Genomic DNA, 25,849 nt, shown 5'->3' on the forward strand with positions numbered 1-25,849 from the left:
GCTTCATGCCGAGCCGAACACTTCTCGAACTGGTGACTAATTGGGTGCCTTAATTTCTTCACTGATATCGTCGCCCTCGTCGTCTCATTCTCTGTCTCGTCAGTGTTGTTCCCGCGTGTACAACTGGTGGACACACAGTAGCAAGACTGCCGTATTGCTATTTTGCATAAAGTCATGTTGCCTCTACTTTTTTTATCAGAAGAGAAGAACAGCGGCATAAAATTTACTACATACAGTATTTTGACGAGGCAGCTGCCTCCAACGTTTGGCACCATCATAAAACAGTATTCACTTCAGTATTATCTCCTGCATCAGCAATAACATGCTTTCGAATGAGTACACACGAAAAAACGCAGATATAAGTAGAAGTAACCGGTGGTAGGTTTGTTAAAATTTGAGCAGTCATAGAGTGAAGACATGATAACGAAAGAAAACCAATAGTGAAATAAAACAGAGCGAAGATGAATACACAAACTTCCCTAGGGAGAAATGATAGGGCTAAACGCGGACGTCTTCTTAGGTATAATTCATGAGGACAACAGAAACGAACAAAATTGGGATCTACAGTTTTTCAAGCAGAACATTTGGAGGCGCGTGCAATTCAAACTGAAATATTTGTGCGCAATTAAATTGGGTAAGAGTGTCAACAAGCCAGGGCTCAGTATGATGTTTTAAAGCGTAGCTTTCTGTGCCCAGCATTCCATAAATGCGCCTCGGTCGATCAGTTGGTGGTCTGATTCTCCCGAAGTGGATTCACATTTACATTTAAAAGAATGAAGCGTGTCTGGCCACGTGATACGAAGCGTGGCCCCGCAGCACGGCAACCCGATGGTCTAACCATTAGACCACAACCACACCTAAAATTCTATGGTGGCAGCAAAACCGAGGTCCTTGCGGCGATCGCCGCATGCTGATGATTATGGTGCTCATGCTACGCCACATACTAGCAACGCGGGCTCGGCCACGAACCATATCCGCGTGTACATTATAATACTAATATTCATACTATGAACGTACACACAACGGGACTTGGCCAAGAAGCGAGTGTTAAATATGGTGCCGATGTCACAACGTGAAGCAGCTCTTTGAGGTTATGATTAAATGTTAATAATTGTTACGATTTCCATACTATGGCACATAGCCACTATGGGAAATGAGCCAATTGTTTCCGCATGGTAATTATGACGATTTCCATACAATGGCACATGCCCACAACGTGGGTTTGGCCAAGAAGTGGGAGGAACATGTGCCAACGCAAATAATAAACCAAAAACATGTCTGTCTGTTGATTATCATGATTATTATCATTTGCCTACAACGTCGCGTACTATGCGAAGTGGGGTAGGCGAAAGGCGAGCTTTCAATGGGACATGGCCAAAACGAGGGTTACTCAAGCAGTGGAGTGTGCACTGGATGTTCAAAATTAAGCTTTATGATTTTCCTAAAATTAGGCACTGGGAGGCATGAGAAGACCACCTGTGCAACTAAGTTACGTGTCCAGAGGCACGTAAAGTGACATTGATATTTTCTGCCCTAGTAATTGCCTATACAAGAGACCCATAATAGAAAGCAGAAGAAAAGAGAGAAATATATAACAGGAAATTGACTTATGTAGGAAACGTTCAGCAGTATCGTCACATGAAAGCGACGGTACGCGATAGTTTTGTTATATATTCAACATGCACATACCATATCATAAGTGGCGAAAAGTAACCCCGTAAGTCTTGATAAGCTCGATAATATTTCCTATATTTCTTATTTTCTATATTTTTCATACTTCCTATAGTGGTAATATCTGAACCAAACGTGTCAAAAGCACTAAGACTCTCTGGATACGAAGCCTTTATGGCGTCGACGTGCAGGCTATCTAGCAATGTAATTGCTTACATCTGTACAGAACTAACTTATATTCCCGACTCGGTGCAACCTCACGATGGAAGTCAAAACGTGTGTCTCTGCATTACAAAGTGGCCGTCACCCTTATCGGCGCCTACATCTCCCCTCTAGTCGGTTCGACAGCCACCGAAGGTGCGCAGCCTTGTCTCGTCTCCACACCAACGACACCCATTCTGCGCCCTAGCCCTCCATGAAGGCCGCTCGCAGGTTGATATAGCGGAAGATTTCTGTGTGAAGATTGCGGGTAGTGTGGTCACCATCAATAGTGAAATTCGGGGTGAGGTTCCTGCGACACGCTTCTCAGAAATGAATGTGTCCTTTTCACTTGATGATTTGGAAGCTGCTCTGGCCACCTGCAGGCGCCCATCATCGCAAGGACCAGACGGCATCACCTATGCTGCGTTATGACAGCTAGGTGAAGATGGCTGAGGTCGACTTCTTTAATATTAAAACCAGTCATGGAATGATGGCATAGTTCCTGAGTGGTGGAAATCCAGCCGCTTGAAACCACGCCTGAAGCCTGGAAAGTCGCCACTTGACCTAGCGTCCTACCGACCCATTGCGCTGTTCAGCCGTGTGGGGAAGGTCATAGAAAGAATGATCCTCACACGCCTAGACTGGTATCTTGAGCGCCGTAACGTATACGCCGAGGCCATGGCTGGGATTATCTATCTATACGTTATGCCGTGGTGAAGACGTAGTAGCAGTCCCTTCAATCACCTTCAACTGAATTCAATCATAAAATGAATGAAACGACTCCATGGCATTATATCCACGATATCAATTACATCAATTTCATGATCTATATTCGTACGCCTTCGTGATTCCATCCATTTCCTTAACTGTATCATAACATAGCATGTATAAGAGCATGGCATGCAGAACATGATATGACAAAAATTACACAGAATAATGATGGGCATAACATCTATATTATTACATGACAAGCATGACATGACTCAGGAACCACAGCATGAATGACATGCATTTTTATGAAGTTATTTATGTCGTCGTTCATGTCATACATTGCTTGCTTGGGCTACCATATATGTGCTCGCAGTATTGCATGTTACGACATGTCACTCACGTTATATGACACATGCATATCATTCATGTAAGGCATTTGTTGCGATGCATGCTTGTGATTTGTGCCTTGGATGTAAGGTCGTTCTGGATATGTCATCACATGCCATACCACTCATGTCATGCATGCATGCATTGTCATGGTATGTCATGATCTGAACGAGATATCGTCCTCCTAATGCCTGTATTTCATATCATGCATCTAATGTCATTTTTGATGTCAGGCCTGTGATGCGATGTTACTACATTCCATGTAATTGATACTACTTATGATTTCATGTAACTTGGGCGACATCATTTATGTGATATGCATGCGTGTTAGTGATGCCACATGATGATATTCATGCAATGCATTCTATTTGTATCAGGTCACGAGTGATACAATAGCAAGGGATCGTTACCCTTATGAAATGGAAGGTAACATGATGTCCGCGCCATGTCGGTTAAGTTTGGTTCTCTGCGGCTCGGTGTCCATTTAATGTCTATTTGGACTACGCGATAGCACACGTCGGGTATCGGCGCGATATATCATGTCATCACGTGTCATATCATTCATACCGCGCATGCATGGATTGTCATGTTATGTAAGCCATGACCTTAATGTGATGTCATGTCGGCATGTTATGTCTGGATTTCATGTTGTGCATGTAATGTAATTCTTTTCTCCTGAGGCATGTCCACTGATATTACTACATCCTACGTGTACATATTCACGATGTCATATCATCCGTGTCATCTTCTTTAGGTTCTGCTATGTCACGCATGCATATTATTTATGTCACGTCATGCTAGTCATAACATTACATGTCATTTTTATCATATCACGCGCATTACAACAGCAGCTGGTTGCATTATTTTCGCATCTTGGCACGGTGTCCGTGAAGTTTGCTCCTCTGAGGCTCGGTGGTCCACTTGACATTTATACCACATGATGGTCCACGCAACTTTCAGTGTGAGCGGCGAGCGGAAGAAGACGGAGTTTCGCCTGAAAGCCGAAGCATCGATTGCCATAGCAAATTAGTAGACATTTATGCGAAGTGAGAACTATAGTTTAATCGGCCGCATCAGCGTGTCAACATTCGCTTACATCAAGCAAACATGAACACATTTCACTCGATGACCACACACGCTGTCAGAAGGCTGGAATGAGAAATTGCGGCAGCAGCATCGAGCGAATTGACCTTCTGCTGCTCCTCGTTTCAACGCGAAATAAGCGACGAGAACACAACACGCACGAAGCTATCAGAAATCGGCGTGCTCTGTCCCCATCGCAGATTAATTCCAAGACAGGGTCCCGCGACTTCGCTATCCGCAGCTCCCACCGGAGCAGAATTCCCCCTCCTCTCCTTACCTTGGTGTCTTGCACGCTTCGTCCCTGCTTCTCTTCCTTGTGTGCGTGAGATTGAGCCACAAGCGTCGGCCCAGCTTCGCACTCTTTCACTAGAACGTACAGCATACGGCGAGTAGTGATAATGTTATCACCCTTTGACATTATACGGAACATCATGGCGACTAGAGTCGTGGGCATGTTCCGCGAACACCGCGGTCAATACACCTGAAATGTCCATATAATTGCTACCGCATTAAAGAGTAGGTGAAACTCTGCTCTCTTTAATGCCATATACAGTCACACCAGTGCTCGAACCGCGTCTCCCCGCAAAGCACCTGGTCTGCGCCATTCACTCACGCCACCTATTCTTACTTCGTGGCTCGAAAGCAACACACGGCTCACACGCATCGCCGCGCCAGCGCTCCAATCCTAGAGGCCACGTGATCTTGGAAGACAGGAATATAATTAAAAGGCGCATGCCAAAATAGCGCAGCGCATCTAAAGGGAAGCGCGAGATTGCAGTCCGGCTGTAGTTTACGCCTCATACAAGACGCGTTTCGGCGGTGGTAACACGGTGTCCTTATATTGCTTCACTTCTATCACATTAGGGTCAACATTGACGACAAGATAAATTCTGCGTCAATGTTTCATATGCGTTAGGCACGGCCTGGCGTCACCGCAAGCGCACTGCAAAATGTGCTAGGTGAATTATTCCGAGGCAAAGGAGGCATCAAGCTCAGGTGGTGTACCACACTAGTGCTGTTCAAGTAAATTTGTGCGGCACGGGTTTAAATCTTGCTCTTTTGTATGTTTTCTGCGTATTTTGTCTTTGTTTTCTTCAATGACGCTCTTCGTATGCGTCAGTTATTGTTTAGATATCGTCAAATCATAAACATTGCATTTCGTAGTCGGCACTCCGTACATGACGACCTTCTTTTTTCTGTTCTTTCGGGGCTAAGTTATGGATTACGTTGTGTCAAAGCTCAACGTACAGATACTTCACTCGAGTAGCGCTGATAGATAGGGTTCTCTTTAGACGCGATCGCATTGCCCGCGTCAGAACTGACGTAACAATGTTCTTATTGACGCTTTTCCATATTTCTCGACTTCATTTTAGGAGTGGACTTGGTGCTGAACTCGTTGTCGGAAGACAAGCTGCAGGCTAGCGTGCGTTGCTTGGCAACTCACGGCCACTTCTTGGAAATCGGCAAGTTCGATCTATTCCAGAACAACAATCTGGGCATGTCCGTCTTCCTCCAAGACACCAACTTCCACGGGGTCATGCTGGACAGCTTGCTGCTCCATAACACGACTGCTATGGCTCACAAGCGCCGTCTCAGACAGCTTATCATCGACGGAATAAAATCCGGCGTGGTGCAGCCGCTGGATGTCACCGTGTTCACCCGAGAAGACAGCGAGCAAGCTTTCCGCTATATTGCCTCTGGAAAACAAATTGGCAAGGTCTTGATCCAGGTGCGTTATGCACTAAAGAGAGCTTGTTTCAATGTTAACGAAGCTGAATATTGTGGAATATGAAATATGGCAAAATGCGGTGTAAGTAGAACAATTTCCCACCTGCACGAAAAGAAATAGTAGCAAGACTATGTAATTTCCACAGCGCTGTAGCTTAAGTGTTTTATACCACGCTATATGGAACCTGAACCCACCTTGTCAAAAGCGGGAATTTTTTCTTCGCAGTTTCGAAAAAGACGTGTGACGGCGACTCGCCAATCACACTGTTGGCGCGAACGTAAACTTGCTAATGCAACAAACGATTAGAGTATTGGAGAGATCTGTAATGGCGACATCGTGAAAGCACCCGTTGTGGCTAAAAGATGCGATTTCTGGTCTCGCTGTCTTTAATTCGAAGGCATGTAAGGATTTCAGAACACCTGCATTGTTGAGCAAAGCAGCCTTCTTGCTGTTCGCGGCCTAACCGCCGTGTCGCGCCTAGTTTTTCTCGAACATCTGCTCTTGGCTAGAACACTCGAATGGCACAATACTGATAGAGAATGCTTACAGATGCGGACGGAAGAGAGCGAGCACACGACTCGAGCACCTCCGCTGACACTAGAAGCGGTGGCGCGTCCCTACTTCTACCGACACAAGTCTTACGTCATTGTCGGTGGCCTGGGTGGCTTCGGTCTGGAGCTCGCCGAGTGGATGGTGTCACGTGGCTGCCGCAAGTTGCTCCTGGTCTCAAGGAGCGGTGTGCGTACGGGCTACCAGAGGCTTTGTCTTGAGCGTTGGAGCCGCCTGGGGGCCACAGTGCTGGTCAGCAACAAGGATGTCTCTACGGAGGAAGGCGCTCGCAAGATTGTCGACGATGCAGCAGCCATGGGTCCTGTGGGCGGAATTTTCAACTTGGCCATGGTGAGTCAGCTGAGCGGCGCATCAGCATCATTGTGTTTAGTAAAGCAATGAACTGGAATAGTTGGTGGACGTTCATGATTATATTGCGCTTAGTCTTACACTGACGACCGTTAAGGACAAAACACGGGTTACGTAGCACTACGTACGTCCGTGTCCTGTCCTTTAGGTTCGTCATAGTAACACTATGTACAATATAATCGTGATAATTATGTTATTTTACTTAACCATAACATTCCCTCTACGCTTTCATCAGCGCCACCATCATGCTCGTTATATACTTCCATTGAAATACGTTCACTGCGATCAAGTAGTCCCAGAGGAACCCGTTTATTCGACAGAAATTTACATACGAATAAAGTACATTTGCGCGCTGAGGGGACTTACCAATTCTTTAAAATAAAATAAAGCAATCTTTCAACGCATTCTGTGAAATGCTAACCTATCGGTTCGAATAACGAATTAGAGTGAAAAGATATCAGAAGAGTAATGTAACGAAAGATGCTCATCGTTCCTTGAAATGTCGACAGAATGGCTGTATTTTAAATTGTAAATTTTAAATATTGCATGTAACAGATAACATACTTCCAGACCTTCAGTTGGATTATTCAGAGATTTGGCATTACTTGCGCAAGGAATTGAAACCCATATTCAACAGATTTTTACGGTAGATAATACAATTTGCGAATTATAGTTGGTGACAGCCGCTGAACTTGCGAGGCGTATCCACATGAAATTCAAATCCTCAATGGCACCAGTTTCGAGATATGCACGCAAAACTCGCAGCAAAAATGCGCTGTTGTTGCACTTAGTTTTTTTTTTTTTCACGAAACGCTCTTTTGCAGCAAAAGCAACTGGAACGCGAATGCATTCAGTCTCACACTTGGGAAAATAATACCTCGAAGCTGTGGTCTCCTTGGAAGTTCATTTCAAGTGTATACGTTTTGAAAGCTCCCCGGCTACAATTCGTACATTGCAACATGCGCCGTAAAGTAAATAATTGGCAAATGAATTACTTTTTTTATTATTCGTAGATATGTATCGCCTTTTTGTTGTAATGTCCGCGTCATGTAATAGTACAGCTCAAGCGCAACAATTACGCTATCTGCCACAGGATATTTTTAAATATTCTGTAACTGAAAAATTATCATCCCGTACTGTGACAGCAAGGCAGCTATGTCCTATTTCCCGTGAAAATTCTATGGAAATTCTTAAACGAGCTTGAGGTGAACTACGTCGATTGTCCAAAACCCTGCAGCTACAGAAAAGTTTCCAGACGCATTCATTTACAGATGTGAAACGGTGACCATTAATGCTCTCCGGAAATAAATTCGCGCTAGAGAACCGCCTCGAGGATAATACCACAGGAGCAAACAAGTAGGGTACTCCCCAGAGTGGGGTTATCTTTAAAATTAAATTTTTTTATTTTGTTAAGAACCCCATTCAATAAGAATTTTAATACTACCTGCTTCTCGGTGAATTCTAATTTTTCGGTGGATGGTCCCTTTCTGCATGAAAACATCAAGATATAAATGCAAAACTTAAATATGCAACTGAATTCCAATACTCCATCTCTGCCTTTACAAAAATTTCAAGAAATATTTTTTTTAGCTTCGAAGAACTTTCCTTGGTACTATATGGTCCATACTTGACAAAATTCAAATTGTCTAAATTCCACATCGTCACAATCATGTGCCGCAATAGATTGTATGTCGATTGCACCCGGAATGGCATAGCGCCGGTCATCTGTATGACCTTCCTTTTGGGTCTTGTCTCCTGTTTGTGCTTTCAAAATATTTGCAGAACATTTTTAGACCGCCTTTAGGCTATTGTTATAGAACCTACCAAGAGTTATTTGGAATCGTTCCAACAGTCTTTAGGCATCCTGCGCCACCCGAGAAACAGTTGGCCACCAACATTATTGTGAATCGTGTTCATTGGCTGCCTGTCAACCTTCTATTTACAGTCTAGTAACACTTTTCATTAGACATCCTAATAACACTAATTAAATTGAAGTATGTTCATAGGCTGTCTCTCAACTTCTTACTAATGGTCTAGAAACACTTTCTTTAGACCTTCTATTGACATTTACTAAATTGAAGCACGTTCTCACGGTATCCGAAAACATCCTTTTAACAATTCACTAGCGCTTTCTATCAACATCCTAGTAACATTTTGCCAACTACTCGCAACCTGCATTGAACAGAAGCGTGTCTGCACACTTTGTCGACATCCTACCCGCCTTCCATAAACAGTCTTTTAGGACTTATCATGAGTTTGTCAATTGTTTGAAGCCTCCCACGAACGCTCTGTTTCTAGACATTCTAGAAACATGGACAACAATCGCTTACAGTGTTTGAATAACAGCATGTTCAACGATGCTTATATATTTATACTAACCTGCAAATTTATAGTTTGAAATCACCCAGTATACCACTCTACAATACTCAAAGCCGCAACTATTATTTTCATTTTTTGGCCTTATTAACATCGGGCGCTTTATGCACTTTTATGCTATGTGACTGGTATACTTACAAATAATAAGCTCTTGAACGCTGTGCAGCTGAAGTCACAGGATGCGAAAGACGCTACTGAATATAGTGGAGTGACAAAGTGGAAACTTTACGAAGACTGCTTCAGACATTTAATACGTTCAATTAGTCAAACTTGAGGACCACACATGTTAGAATGTAGATATGCGAACCTGCTTCAGCATTCTGGGAGTTAGTTCCAGTTACACTCTTGGCTATAATGGATACGTTTGTTTTTGTGAGGTTGTTGCTGTGCGATTCTGGGCATTGTATCTTGTAAAAAAAAAGAAGTGAGTAGCTGTTAGCTGTGCATTAGTGTGCAATACAGAGATGTGTGCTTTAAAACTAAAGAAAAACATGGATATAAGGAATCGCAGCCGTGAGCGTATATATAAGCTAAATATTTCACGAACTCTCATGCTGTGCAACTTGAGTAAGAAACAGCAAGGAATGAGTTCATGATCATAGATTATTTACCATACATTAAGTCATCGCAGCCTCTGCAAAGCATAGTGTTTATAGCAGCTTCAAGCGAACCGCATGACGCAGCGCAGTTCAAGTATGTAACAAAATCAATTTAGAACGTTTCACGTCACTGCAGTGCGCGATTGCAACAACTTTCCAAAATACAGTATAAAAACTAAAATCAGACACGATATATTTATGAAAAATGATTGAAAAGCACATACCTTTTACTGTAATTCGTTGACGGACAATGCTAAGGCGCGCTGTCCGTCAGTAGGAACAGCTGTTCGCTACTGGTTCAGCGTGCAGCTAAAAATCACGGACAGTACCAATATTAAATCACTATCACTTCACACGACATTGCATAAATTGAGGTTCAGGGTGATGCTTGCGGCTGCTCACCGTTCCAACTCAGGCTCAAGCTGAAACATGTGCTTAAGTCTCATACCTTCTACGCGAATATTTACGTGACACAGAACTGCATATACATATGGTAGACACATTCCTGAGCAGCAAAAAATACCGACTGATGGAAAAATTGCCGGCTGAGATTTCGTGGACAACGCTACCTCTGATAAGTAGCTTAACGAATGAAACAACCACTACTTCGACTCATTCAGACTTGCACTTTCTTGTACTCATTGGGAACCCTTAGACTCATTTGTTGCCCGCAATTTCAGTCTTAGGGAGTTGGCTCGAGGGTGAGTTCAGCAATGTATAGACGACGTTCAGTGACCAACATGGCACTGTCAAATTCAATGAAAACTTGTGCGGAAAGTCCTGCCTCTTTGTTTGCCTCTGCCGTGGGAACACGGCAGAGATAAACTTCTTTCAGTACAGGATCTTCTAGGAAAAGGACGGAAGAACCTCAAAAGAGGCTAATTAATTCTTCGTAAACGAAAGTTTTCAGCGCGCACAAGACAAGGACCGAAAGGACACGCATAAATCAAGACTTGTGCGGTGTCGTGTGCTTCCTCCCTCTCTCGTGATGTCCACGATGAAGACTTTCATCCTCTAAGGGACCATTTTTTCGAGCGCAGAGGCACGGAGGGAATGTACAAGGCTGTTTCGTAGGCACAGCTCTCAGACCATCCTCAGGCTGTCAACGAATGCAAACTCTGCTGCTGCCTATAAGCGCTGCGATGAACGCAAGTAGGACCTAATGAACTCCTCGACAGTAAGTACTAAGCAGCCATCCCAAATGTGAAGCAGCATCTACGTATCTGCACGATAAAAAATGCACGATAAAAAATGTCAGGTGATCCACATTTGCGGGGTCCCCTACTACGACGTGCGTCATAATCAAATAGTGATTTTGGCACGTAAAACCTCACAATTTTTTAACATTGTGGGCACCGAGTCGCGATGAACGCTTTGTTATAGTGTATTTTAGCCCGACGGAAAACATTCACCACTTCTGATGGTGTTTGCAAACGCAATAAGCAATTATTAAGGGACCGTTTGCAAGAAACATCCTATGTTTAGTCGTTTCAAGTGTCTTCTTGAAGCACCGTAATTGATCGGTCCAGATGTGCCAGCTGTGATTTGCTGCTTTTTACGTCGTAAGATTATGTATGATGCACGTCCGAACAAATTTGATCAGCAGACTTATCACAGTGCTCGGTCGAAGCAGTGCCGTCACTCAAACACCTGTTCATTCTTTTTTTTAGTATGCGTCGCGTTTCCACACGCACGATCCTACACTTATGTGAAATGGTCTTCCTAATGGTATCGATGCAAGAACGTTTAAAGGTATGCAGTAAGGCTTTACTAAACGTATTTACGACAATCTTATTGATGCGGTGGAATCACAACGAAACTCGACCGAGTTGGTACTCGTGACTTCCTTTCAAAATTCTACTGCATCATTAGCTTCTTGTCTTTGATGTCTCTATATTCCTTACTTATGCTCACGCAAAAGCTTCATGGGAGGAAGCTGAAATATCTAGCGATGAGTAGTTTATCGAAATTTTCTAAATACCGGTGCACTTTCAATCGAGTACTTCAAGGGCCGGTTTCTTCATTTTATATTTGCAGGTTCTACGCGACGCCTTGATTGAGAACCAGTCGCCCGAGATGTTCGCCGATGTGTGCAAGCCAAAAGTTCTGGGAACTCAGTGTCTCGACGACGTGTCGCGAAAGGGTTGTCCTGAGCTCGACCACTTCGTCGTCTTCTCCTCTTTGGCTTGTCGCCGTGGCAACGTTGGCCAGACAAACTACGGCTTCGCGAACTCCGTCATGGAGCGTCTTTGTGAGCGTCGCGTGGCGGACGGCCTCCCTGGTGAGGTCAATGGCCTTAGTGTCGAGTGCACCACACAAAGCAGCCTTAGGTATGATAGTTCGAAGGTAAAAGACAACATCACTGCGTCACCTTCTCAGGGACTTCCTGGTCCAGAATCCCGGGAAGGAACATTTCGTAGGTGCTATGAACTTTTGCAGTACATACAGATAATTGAACTGAATTATATTTGCGATCGCCTTAAAAAAATCATGTTACATGTTCGGAGAAACTGTAGGTTTTGTTATGCCACCAAACAGAAAAACATAATTCGAGGCTCATATTTCTGCTTCGAGCGTAGGAAACAAAGAAACTATCAAAGTATGAAAACGTCGACATTGCGGTCGCTTTAACTGCACTGAAATGAGGTTAATAATTATCAGAGCAAGTGTATTACGATGAAGCCTAATACGGGGTACTTCGAAAAACTTAGGCAAATATTAAAAATAGCCATTTTGAAAAATAAGGAGACATGCCCGCCAGTGGTGTCACTTGTCACCGCGAGGGCGGGGGGCAACTGAAATATAGCAATTAGTCGATGCATAAGACAAGTTGAATATATATTTTATAAACTTTTCAGCGCGCTCATTGTAATGGGAATATTGAAGCAAGCTCTTCGTACTGACCCGCCTCAGTACCCGCGATTACCCGCGGAACTGTAACAGGACGAATTTCGGCTATTAGAGCGTGCGGCAGTGAGCTCAGAGGGGCGGCCCACGAGGCGACGTTCTGCTTACGTCAAGCAGTAGCGGGCAGCCAGCGCTCTTCAACAGCGAGAACGACGCCATCACGCGAAAGCAGACAAGGCGTTAAAGTGTTCAACTAAAGGGATGAGATATAATTCGCAGAACTCTCAACACTTACCATTAAGAAGAAAGTAAGGGACGTTGAATATTATAACGTAGGAAAGTGTTCAACTAAAGGGATGAGATATAATTCGCAGAACTCTCAACACTAACCATTAAGAAGAAAGTAAGGGACGTTGAATATTATAACGCAGGAAAGATTCAGGCAGCAGTAAAGAATTGCCGCCGCATGTAATCGGCCGGCACAAAACTTTGAAGATGGCAAGGCATGCGCGCAGAAGGATAAGCAGGATAAAATGGTAAGCAATTTGAGCGATATAGCAAAGGCAGCATAATAATTTTATACTGACGTGCTCAGTACCAAGATCAACCACGCTACCTTCATTCGAAGTAGTGATGTACATGGTTCAGAGACTCCTTTATAACTAGCAATTTACATAGGAGGGCCTTCAATGACATCAGCTGGGAAAAACCGGCACGATAATCTGGTATATCAGCATATTTTGTCAGAGATAGAGGAGATATCCTCTTTGAATAGCTTGCGGCCATTTATAGGCACCACCTCAGGACTTCAAGTAAACTAGAGAGGTGTAAGAATGCAAACATTATACTTATTCATGAGAAAGGTAATGATGCGGAATTGACGAATTGTTGAACCATTAGCTTTCTTTCAGTATTTTACAAAATATCCGCCAAGATGATTTCCAAAACAATCAGGAAAACTCACGACATCAATCCACCAAGAGAACAGGCCGACTTTAGAAGGGATATTCTATAACTGGTCACATCTATATCATCTATCAGGTGAATCTGAAATCCGCGGAATGCAATGAACCTCTCTATATGGCTTTCATAGATAATACAAAGGCATTTGAATAAGTTGAACTACCTGCAGTCTTAGACGCATTGCATAATGAAGGAGTGCAGGAGGCACACGTGGATATCTTTGGAGATACCTGCAGAGATTAAATAGCAACCTCGGTTCTCCGCATGAAAAGTATAAGGTAACCTATGAAGGGTCAGGCAAGGAGACACAATATGTCCTATGGTATTAACTGCATACTTAGAAGTGTTCAAGCTACGACAGTGGGAAGCTAAGGAGTGGGGACAAACAGCGAAAAACTCAGCAACCATTTGTTTGCACATGATATTGTCCTGTTCGGCAACACTTCGGACAAATTACAACAAATGATTGAGCCTTTTAACCGAGGGTAAGAGTGGAGTTGCACAATAATATGCAGAGTACAAAGGTAATGTTCAATAGCCTCGGAAGAAAGCAAGAACTCGAGATCCCCAGTTAGCCTCTAGAGTCTGCATATGCGTACGTCTCTCTAGGGTAATTACTCACCATGGGCTCTGATCATGAAAATAAAATTACGTAAGAATAAAAATGAGTTGGAGGGCATGCGTCAGGCAATACCAAATTTTGACTGGGAGCTTTCCTCTGTAGTTGAAAAGAAAAGTGCTCAATCATTGCACTCTACAGGCGCTAACATATGGGGCACTAACTTGAAATTTGACAGAAAGCTCCAGAACAAGTTATGGACCATGCAAGGAGCGATGGAACGAAAAATGCTAGAGGTAACTTCAAGAGACAGGAAGAGAACGGTGCGGATTAGAAAGTTGTAGTTCTCATTAGGAGAAAAAATTGGACCTGGGGAAGCCATGTAATGCTTCGAGTAGATAACCAGTGGACCATTGGAGTTGCAGGATGGGTGTCAAGGGAAGAGAAACAGTCGAGGAAGGCAGGAAGCTAGGTTGGTTGATAAAATTTTTGAAATTTGGAGTCGCAAGTTTGAATCGGCTAGCGCAAGACGGGGGCAACTGAAGATCACAGGGAGAGGCCTTCGTCCTGCACTTGACATAGAAATAGGCTACAGCTCATGACAATGTAGATTAAATGCCAACCGCTTACTCAGTCTGCCTCACATAGCTTGTCACGTATGCTTCGCCATCCCCTCAAAGGAATCTTGTCAATCATCTTCGAACACCTCCCACATAGATAGGATGTATGATACATAGCTGCACTTTGATATCGATATGGGTAGAAGCCCCACAGAACTGCTACAAATAATAATTGCGATTTGGAAATCTTATTCGTTGTCTCATGTTCATTGTACTTACTACATCACAAATATCAGACCTGATTTTTATCAATTGCAGTACATCTGTCTGTGAACTGGCCTATTGAATAACATGCTACTTATAAATGTTCTGTGATAACTAAGTGACATAGTGTATACCAACATGAGCTTGATTTATTAAAATGTCTCATTGTTACTGCGAACTGCGGTCTCATGAATCGCGCTATACCACAGCGTTAGTGCTCATAATAGGTTTCGCGCTCTATTACGTGTTTCTAGAGCCTCCTTCACCGCCATTACCGTTACAGCATTTAGGAAAACTAAACTATGAGTGACATCTTGTCATTTAAAAATCGTTAAAAAATGAATACAATATCTTTGTAACCCTTACAATACCAGAGAACACCAACGTGTCTCCACGGCATAAAATATGGCGTATTTGACCGAATTCTGACAAAATTTTGGCTGCGTTACAATAATAAAGCGAAGTGCTCTTGGCCAACCTACCGGACTTTTTCAGACTGCAGTCGCTGATTAATTGGGGGTCTCCGCGGTCTTTCCAAATACTTGACAATCATAGAAGATTCAATTACGTGCCCGGTGCAGGGCCCAAACCTCGACCCGCAGCTCAGCAGCCTAACGCTGTAACCCTTAGGCCACAATTGCACACACACTTCAGTCGTCCAGATCAAACCAGTTCTTTAGATGTTTTCCGCGTGCTAACTGCTACGCTGATTTCCATACTACAGGACGTAACCAAAATGTGGAACTGGCCGAGAAGCGGGCGTTACATTTAAAATGAATGAAAAAAAATGGCTGTGGCTTAGGTAAGGTTAAGCCCAGGATGCGAAGCATACTAGCCTTTATTTTAGTTGTTGAACCACTGTTTAGCCTGGTGAACTGCTGTTGCTTGGCTATATTTGGTTCGGCTAGACGAAGAAACAACTCATGCATTACTTCTTCGCCTTCAAGAGTGGAACGCGACAGCGTTCCCGTCGACCCGCCAAGGGGTGTAAGACAATGGGCTACAGGGCAGCGACTACGCGCCCCGCATTGGACGCGGTGAGCGTCGAGCAAAGCAGCGTTCGGCGCGGCAACGAAATGTGCGCCTGAGCAAGAGACGCACGCCTTAGAAACAGCGCGTTTCTAAGGCAACACCGCATTCACTAGAGGCGCTTTTGTACCGCTTTGAAGCGTTGTACTCGTGGCTCAGTGGTAGCGTCTCCGTCCCACACTCCGGAGACCCTGGTTCGATTCCCACCCAGCCCGTCTTGCAAGAGTTGAGCCAAAGCCACTTCTCCTCTGTCGTGACGTCACGGTGTCACGTGATTTCATGGTCACCGCCGCGCCTGAGGAGCTGGGTTGAGCCCTCGTAATATGCTTCGCATAAAATATAGGTAAATACTGCTCAGTATAACTGTTGTCGTATTCCGTGGTATGGGTGCGCGCACAGGCATGGCTTTCGCGCCAAAGGCCCACGAATGAAGTTCGCAGTATTAAAGGATGTATTAAAGCAACTTTCTGGTGGATCCATGTTGGTTGTCAGCAAAAACGTTATTTTTGTCAAACGAATGTAGATGTGGGAGGCATGCAAGTGCTCGAAAAGCTTGCGACTGATGCACGGTAATAAATCGCGCGGTAGTTTTCATGTGAATGTCGCTTACCATCTCTAAAAATGGAATACCCTTGGCTTTATTTCACTCAGTGGGCAGTCGATTAGTGACAAAAAGTGATGAAATATGTGGTACTATATCTGACTGGACCAACCCAACGCGTCTTTAATATTTTAGAATATTTGTTATCGATATCCCATGATATGAACACCTTTAAACCTTGTATACGTTATGATACACATTAAACGCTCACATCCATCGGAGACATAAAGGGACCGTCAAGTTTGGAAACATAGGGTAGAGTAGAGCAGCCTTTGCACCTTAAACGCACAATCCAAAAAGTTCATTAGCCCATGTTAATTTTTTGGTACCATTATCGTTAACATTGCCTTGCTGTAAATGTTCGCCTAGTTGCGTATCCAGTAAGGAAAGATGGCAGGGGGCGATAGACAAGCTTTTTTAATGTGTTCACTTTAAAACGAAACGCCCCGTATGTTCATGTGGAACCGAAAACACGGTGTTACATTTTATATACTCCGAAAGCCAAAAACCACCTGCTGAAATGAGTTGTGAAGTATTTCAATTATATTGAGGATAAGGAGATTTGGAAAAACGCTAGTCAGGCTGTATGGCTGTGTTGAAGAAGTAAAACCATGTTTATGTGCAAATGTTCACCTAGGCTGTGTGGGCGAGTAAAAAATTGGTCGCCGCTAAATGTCTTACAGATACTAAGGCAGCTTGTGCGCAGCATCCCGTACGCAAGGCTAATACTTAGTAAAGCTGCCTAGAAGCGTCCTTCCCGCTCCGTTTGATCACGACTAGCAATAACAGAATGCTCCTTTTTGAATGTAGTATAACAATACTGCTTTATTAAATGTAGACATGGTTTCGTTTGAAATCCGTGGTTCTGGCTTAAATGGAATCGCCGTGCAAAGCACTGTGCGCATTAAGTGTAAGCAGTGTAAGCAGTATAGAGCAGCGTAAAAAATTTTAAGTAAGCGCTAACGTGTCAACAGTACGCAACTACAGCGCGTAGAAACATCGTTGTGAAAATTGCAATGCTTACAAAATGAATGAAAGCTTATTATTCCTTCTATTTTTAGGCTTGGCCATACAGTGGGGCCCTATCGGAGACGTTGGCGTCGTCCACGATGTCTTCGGCGATGACGCGACAGTTGCTGGACTTTTGGCGCAGCCAATAAAATCTTGCTTGGAGGTGTTGGACTACTTCCTGAGCCAAAATCACCCCGTCGTGTCCTGCTTTGTCAAGAAAAGCCAGTCTTCTAATTCAGACAGCACGGAAAAGCGAGATCTCGTTGAGAGCGTGGTTCATATACTTGGTGAGTGCTGATGCCTTTCTACTTAACTATATGGTGATTGCAGTTCTTTTTTTCATTTACGGGTTTTCAATTTCCGAAGACACCCGAAGAGGTACTACGTAAGGGGTGGGTTTGTACAAAACAAAGCATATTTCTCGCAACGATTGCACGAAAAAGCACAGATGTTACACTCAGCGTGAAGCTTAAACAGCAGGTGATAGTAGCGTGGGAAAGGCGGTCCCACTCTGGCTGCACAGGGAAAAAAAATCAAGCACAATTTTTTTTAAAGCGTGCAAATGTATGCGTAAATTTTGGTGCATTGCTTGTGCGATTAGATATTTAAATCTGCGGATATAATATAAGGCGTGCTATTACGTGGAGCGCGAAATAACTTATAAAACAGAGACTCAGGTCCAGTGCGTCAGCGAAAATACAAAGGCGGTTGATCGCACTCGGCTTTGGGAGATGAAATACTGATGCCACATGAATATGAAGCATGAATTAATCTAGCGGCCCTCGAGTTTAAATGGATTCAATGATTTTTTTAGGCTTATTTCGGTTGTGTTCCAGATGGGAGTTGCATACTGCGACATCCACCTGACTAATAATTTGTAAGCTACGTTTGCATTCTTCGGGGCGTTACCGAAATGGCACTTTAGGAAGCGCAGTATATTGTTCGTCGATAACATGACGTTTGCAAGGCCTTGTTAAATCTTTCTTAGCTCCTCTCTACAAAAGCTATTCACAAGCAAGACCAAATGTTCGCCACTGTCGACATCAGCTTTTCCAATTTCTTTATATATTCAAGCAACAAGCACAACTGATTAAACAATTTCTAGCTTGATGGATGCATGCCGAAACAATGTTTCATGTTAGAATATTGTTTTAATGCCAAAAGTGCAGGAAAAGGCCTAATATATTTAGTGAGACTTTCTATCACCGTTGACGTTAAAGAACGCTTGTGAAGTAAAGCGCTTACCAAGCATTGACATTGCTCTGTTATCCAGCATGGATAACTGCCGCATTGAACGAGAATGGGCCTACCTTGTGTGTGCGTTTAGTAAACAGTGGATTTCGATTGAAAGAACTTAAGACGTGCCATTTTGTCCATGTGCACAGAGATGCTACTGTAAGCATGCAGGCGTTCCATTTTACCGAACAGTGTATTTCTAGGTTTCGTGAGAGGCCATCTGCCGGTAAAAATACTGCACAAGATTTATCGCGCAAATGCACTTTTTTGGGGGGGATTCAGAAGGCTGACCATATAAAGCAGGTAAAATTTACGGAGTACACTAAGCTGCAGAATGTTTGCAAATAAATACTTCTGAAAAAGTCATATTACTACAATCAAGTACAGCTTACGTCACAGATAGGTGAGTAGGAGCGCTCCCTATGGGAAAATAAGGTGAAATACGGGTCGTTGACTCAGAGATGAAAGCACTAAAGCTGCGCTCTGTAGACACTACTAAGTTTTTCTTGCTACATCTCGTGCAGGGATCAAAGACCCATCGAAGATGAGCCCGACGGTCAGCCTCGGCGAGCTGGGCATTGACTCCTTGATGGGTCTCGAGGTGAAGCAGCTGCTGGAGCGAGACTACGACGTTGACCTGAGTGCGCAGGAGATCCGGCAGCTTACCATCAATCAGTTAAAAGAGATCAGTGAAGCCGGCGGTGACAATTCACCAGTGCCTGATACGTCGGCTCCGGCCGAAGAACAAGGTAAGCCGCCCTCGATAGGACATACATTTAGCTAGGCGTCGTTGCATGTCCGCTTCGGTTACGTTTCACGCAATAAGGCACTGCAGAGTGTCGCCGTAATGTCCCGGTGTCGATGTTGCATGCGTAGCCTGGGAAGTGAGGGTTCCATGTGATCTGATCTGCTATAAACGACAGGCAGGGCAAGGACCTATACGGAACTTAGACAGAGTTGTTACACGTTCGTTCAAAAAGGTACGGTGCGAAAAATGCAAGGATGTACGCCGACGACACATACGCCGATACGCAACTATATTTGATTGTGCAAATGTTCATACATTTATAAAAGAAACATTACTCGTACAATAGAGCTAGTACCTTGGGCGCACGGTCAAGAGCCTTAGTTGGTTAAAAATAACCCTGAGGTCCTCACTTCTATGTGCTTGATAATCAAATGGTAGTTTTGGCACTGGAAAATGCGAGAATTTAATTCGCCTTGAGGAGTAGAGCTTGTGTTGTGCACTATACTAATAGTGCATTTTCTTGCTCTGTACCCTGCACCATGAGCCCGACAAGGCTGTTTAGTGACTGTTTCATAAGCACGTTACGAAAAAATTGTAACGATGTGTAACGCGTTTGGCTGCAAAAACGACTATGCTAGCGACATGCAACCATAAGCTCCGATCGCTCGGCTCGGCATAGGACCGAATGCGTCTTTGCCTTCCGCTGCTGGAAAAAAACGTTCTGCGCAATGCACGCAAACGTTCATGTTGCGTAACAGCAGAACAGACACTAAACGTTAGGCTGCAGCAATCTGTGCTCTTAGTGCGCGCTCACAAACGTGGTCGGTTTCCTCTATAGGTGTTCCGTATTGGGACCATCGACGTTGACTGCCTGGAGTTCGAGTCACGCGAGCATTTTGCGACGCCTGGTACATGACAGGCCGCTGTTTTCCGTGCGCATCAGTAGTTACCTTGCGTGCTGAACCGGGCCAAACCGTGCGTATTGCTAAGATGATGGTTCGAGGAGCTCGATCGCCACGGAAACCTTGCGTTTGGTCATTCACCCTTTGTAGGAAACTACCACTTTTTATTAGACTAACTGTATCTGTGAAGAATTTAAAGTTGAGCTACTCGGTGCGCATGCGTTGTGGCTGAAGATCGCAACGAAACACGTCCACTGGGAGGAAGAGAGAATACATGGTGCTGACTTTCAAATACGTTCATTGCCACGTGCACGAATAAATACGTTGAGTATAATCACTGTCGCATAAAACCAGGACAAGAAAAAGAAACAGCTCTTCTGTCTCTTTTTCCGTTTGTTCGTGTTTGCGTTGACTCTTTATCCGCGGTATACGTGTGCTTATGTATTAAGGCGTCATAAATATGTCGCCATTGAGACCGGTATATTGTTGCAGAGCCACCGCGTTGAAAAGCTACGCATGATTTAGGTTGGCTTACCTCCAGCAACTCAGTGGAAGTTATGCAGAGGATATGAGTTTGACGTACGGTGATGCATATAACTACTGCCTATATAATTAAAAGGACGAGGTCGGACACCGATTAGACTGGTTTGAAATATATTTATGTTTCGGTTCTCCCATGGGAGCCTTGTTCATTATCTCTCGCGGGTCTCCCGGGGCGGAGGGGGCGTGAAGCCGAAACGTAAATATACATTTGAAACCATTTTGCTCGGTGTGTAGACCCGTTCCCTTTAAGTATGCGTCATGCGGACCAGACGAGCTTCCGTCATACTCTCGTCTTAATATTGCCTATAGTTAGTTCACTCAAATATATGTACACCCGGCAACAACTTTCTTTCACTGCGTAGACACAGCTACGGAGTCAAAGCAATTTTTTTTTTACTGGGCATGTTCATGTAGTCAGTGGACTTAAGCAACTGGAGGCTATGTAGCGTAAAAAAAGTTCCGGTTGCTGCATTTATTTCATTGCGATAACAATTATACGGACACCCTAGGCGCAATCCTGCCGTCAGCTTCGCCGTCGTCGTGAGGTTCCGCATGAATTCCAAGGGCGATAAAATCGTCGCCGCGTGCCGTGTGTTGTTTGCGTCAGTGAAAGCGTGCGAGGGTGAGCCGGCGATCGTGGGTCATGCTCGTGTCGGCGCGATTCACAGCAGCCCTCGCCGACCGACCTCACAGACGTCGCGCGCTACTCTGGCGCCATTTTGTAGCCATCGCCGCCGCACTACACTTTTCGTATCACACATTCGCCATACCATCCTCCTACACATTCCGCCTCATGGTTCCCCCTCAAGCACTCCGTGTTCTCTTTAAAGGCCGGGATATACGCAGGGCTATTGCAGCGGCGAATCTGCGACTTCCACCCGACGGCGCGTATTCGACGCCCGGCGTCCAGAAAAACGGCCCGCACCGCTCATCAACACCCACCAGATACTTGACGTGCGTCGTCGGACGCTGCCGGAAGCGGCCGACAAGGGCAGCCAATCATGGCTCACTGGCCGCCACGCCGTCACTTCCGTCTTCTTCGCCGGCACATGCTTTTCGGGCGCGCGCTTCTCTGTTCGCCGGCTCGGCCCCTTGTGTTTGTCACATGGTCATGACTTCAAAGGCAGCTCGCGCGAAATTTAACCATAATCTTATCTGCTTGGTGCAGAAGCGTTCCAAATTGTGGGATAGTGGGAGAGTCCATTATAAAGGTTATAAAGACGGAGACACGTCTGCACGTCAATATTTTTCTTATTACGCAAAGCGTGGCGATACCGCTCCTTTCCAGCGCAATCACTCCGCTAAACAGGCAGACAATATGCTGATACATTATTAAAAGCAACTGAGCGAGCTTTAGGATTTTTTCTTTGTATTTTGTTGTAAAGAAAGATCAAATGTTTAAAAACTTTATTGGCGCTTTTCATGTTGACTGAAGCAGTTTTGCCTTGTCTGGCCACACTGAGGCGGCACCAACCGCTTTATCGTTTATGTATCAGCAGCCAACGGAAATTGAGCGTCACGCCACCGTGAAGTTTTATACTGTGCTACATTCGTCGAGAAATATTCTCCATGTATGCCCGCCTTTACAGTGAAGCTGTTAGAAGCTCGCTCGGTTTCTCTTGACGTACGCACCTTCGCCAAGCTGGAGGAGAGAGTGCTAAGAGGGAGTGAAAGCAGAGTATATAAATAGGATCGCGCGGCATAGCGACACGGCGTGGGTGGGTGGAGCCTAGCGTGGGAGAAGGAGCGGCGCGGCGAGTACACAAGTGGTGTGACGTCATTGCTTTCCGATAAAAACCCGTGCGCTCCTTTCAGCTGTCCTCTTTCTCGCAGTGGAAAAAAATTATGCTTGACTTTGCTATCGCAAAAACCAGAGACCAGCCGAGCTGGGCGAAGCCCAGGAAAAGTTAGACTAAGTGTGTGATTTGGCACTACTTTATTTGGCCTTCCCCCACCTCCGCCGGTCTGTGGTGTTTGCGATAGCAGAGCCAAGCATAATTTTTTTCATCTTTCACTGTGCTCGTTCATTCGGCTATGCCGACGCTCGCCACAGGAAAGGGCGTCTAAAGGTAGCGCTCTAATAAACGCTCGTGTTCTGAAAGCGCAGGTAAAACTGAAACCAAAAGCGCCAGCAAACCGACTGGCACTACTTGGCGTAGAAGCATACAATGAAAAGTTCCGCATGTGCGAGCGCATGTGCGTAGCTTTGACTGTGATGCTAACGACAGTTGTCGTCGGGTAGAGTGCTAAGTATTTTTTCGCCGTTTATGCAACAGAAGCTCTATATGCCTGCATTTTGACTGACGTCATCTTCTGTTTATTTTTTTCTATTCCGCTGCCACTATGAAGAAGCTTCGCCTAGAAAGGAGGAGGAGGAAAAGGAAGGAACGAAAGGTAGGGAGGTCAACAACACGCATGTCCGGTTTTCTACCCTACACAGGGGAAGTGATTTAAGGGCATAAATAAAGCAGAACTCCCGTATGTTTATCAGCTTCAAGGAGAAGGAGAATGTTAGCGGGATGCGGATGTAACCTTGTGACATTGAGCCGAAAAAACATCGTATTTAAACGTTGTTCTTGTGGTGTAATATGATCACAATTACGTATCAATGCATTGGTTACGTTGTTGTGGGAGATAGTTGATATCTGGCGTTTTGTTCATCTCTATTCTTTTTTCCCTTTGTGTTACCAGATCTGGAAAAGAAAGATTGAACTCAATGCTGTGGATGGCTTTTGCGAAGACCCACCATAGCAAGTGTGAGCACCAACGTGAAGATACCATGAACACCCAGTGCATCAGAAGAGGGGAGCCGGGGGGTTACATCGATGAAGCTCAATAAAATTAGGCTTGAAATAACATCAACGTGACTTTTTGGAAGAAGGCAACAACAAATACACGAAATTATACTGGCCACCACGATTTCCAACATTTGCGGACGACGGAAGTTGTGATGATGCGCAATACACCCCCTACGCAACACTAAGTGCTATACGGACAAACGAACTTTGAAGGAAATAAAGGTTTCTGTTCGTTACTGTGTCAGAATCATGAAGGCACGTATTTTCTGCCAGGGGGAACGTTCGTTCATTGGAACGAAGAAATTCCTGAAGCAGCAGGGCCCTTCGGCTTTCCTCCTGAACATTGGGAACACATGGAATGCAGTGCGTATATCAAAGGTAACCGAGCCTGGAACTACGCGCTTTTGCCTTGAGCCTTGTGGATTTTGGGTGCTTGCTGATCTTGGCGGCAATCCCCTTTTCCTGGTGCGCCCGCTGTGCCTTCGCAGGCGCTCGATGTACGCTCGAACGTCGCATACAGGAACCAAGAAACAAGCTAAGACTGCTTCGTTTGTCCAAGATTGAGACTACTTTTGGTCTTTTGTTGGCATTCACAATTACTTTTTAACATTTTTTCGTCCATCCTTTGCATGGTCATCAGGATATCGATATATTGCAACGGAATCACGGCGCCTTGAAGGTCTTCCGAGATATGCACGTCACAGCCAATATTTAGCCGTTCCAAGAACCAATAATCCCTTGACCCACTACTACTCTATCCTTCCTGCTTGCCCTTCTATTCCTCTACTTTGACTTGCGGCGTTCTTTGACACCGTTACACTAGCCGCCACCTCTCCCCTCGAGTCCGCGCAGGAGTAAGACAGTTTGGTACAAGTTTCAAGAGGAGCGTTAAAGGCCAAGTGCAATGAAATTAGGCCTGAGCTAATTCGACTATAAATACTTAGCCCATACTCTTAAAATAATTTTGGCAAAAGCACAGGGCATGTAATTGCCTAATTTTGTTGTTGCCAGCTATTAAATAGCGCCTATGCAGACGACGCGTGCAGCTGGCGGCAAAGCTGTAGCGATGCACATGCGGGGCGCATATTGAAGAACCGTACGCAACTGCGCCTAAGGGCAGCCAGGCGCATTGCTCGTTCGTCATTTACGAGTTCACGCACGTCTCTATCAGCGTGCGTCGTCCCTGTTGCGCTCGTGATTTATTCTGTTTTAAGAATTTGCGGGGCCTTCGGATGCTCGAATACCTACTCGAGCATGAACCGTGGCTGTGCAGTACACAACGCTGAGCAGAGGAAGGTCGAACACGCCTTTCCTGTCTCAGCTTTCAGAGCGCAACTGTGCACCGTGGCGCCGCAGGCAAGTGCGACGCGTGCCAGCCAACCCGCACTAAGCACGCAAAGTCCAGATGAAGAAGCTTCACTTCAACAGCACAGTCACTTAGTCATCAAGATGTGCTTGGCAAGTGCTTTTTCGAGTTGTGTATAAGTTCTATATGCGGCGATGGCACACGGAAACCAAAGGTAACGTTCAAAGGTGATCTGCATTCAAGGGCGATATTCGCGAGCGATCAATTCAGGTAGTACATCCTCTTCAATATGTTTCGCGCGTCTCTAGAGCGGATGTGATGAAGTAGACGAAAAAAATCCTTCCTGACACAGCGCCAGAAACGAGCAGGAACCGCATGCTGCATTTGTCACGAAGGATAGCGCGACGCGGTGGCCATGGTGTAGATGCGGCGGCGAATAATGGAGGAATTCAATGCCACCACAGCGAACTGGGCGAATATTTATCACAGCTGCAGCTCGACCTGTCTGGCCGTGAGTCTATGCGCAGCACCGAACACCTCAAGCCCATTCGTGCCAAACCTCAGCTAATTATCGCCTACCACTACAGATGGCGTTAGTTGTCTGGTGGGTCTGCTCGGTCGACGAGTACGGGGGCGCCACCAGAGTGCCAGGCTGCGGCCGGTGAAATCGGATGCGTCATGACGGAGACGGTATGATCACTAAAATTCTACCCTGCGCTTTAAAGATGACCCCTACCAGCGCGGCAATCTGCTGTTACCGCAGCGCAGGTTTTCCAGATTTGGCGATGTCTGGCAAAATCGGCTACC

At 45.0% G+C, this 25,849-nt stretch overlaps 1 protein-coding gene across 1 annotated transcript in view; it reads left to right on the top strand.

Moving 5' to 3' along the window:
• Positions 1-22,129, top strand: part of LOC135910185 (fatty acid synthase-like) — a 136,917-nt gene extending 114,788 nt beyond the window's left edge. The window contains exons 21-26 of the mRNA XM_070524610.1: positions 5,427-5,782; positions 6,332-6,682; positions 11,713-11,956; positions 17,560-17,796; positions 19,270-19,494; positions 22,107-22,129. Coding sequence (XP_070380711.1) covers positions 5,427-5,782; positions 6,332-6,682; positions 11,713-11,956; positions 17,560-17,796; positions 19,270-19,494; positions 22,107-22,129 — 1,436 coding nt within the window. The remainder of the gene's footprint in view (positions 1-5,426; positions 5,783-6,331; positions 6,683-11,712; positions 11,957-17,559; positions 17,797-19,269; positions 19,495-22,106) is intronic.
• Positions 22,130-25,849: the final 3,720 nt, after the last annotated feature.

This window comes from Dermacentor albipictus, chromosome 8 (genome assembly GCF_038994185.2).
Source record: "Dermacentor albipictus isolate Rhodes 1998 colony chromosome 8, USDA_Dalb.pri_finalv2, whole genome shotgun sequence".
Lineage (NCBI taxonomy): Eukaryota > Metazoa > Arthropoda > Arachnida > Ixodida > Ixodidae > Dermacentor > Dermacentor albipictus.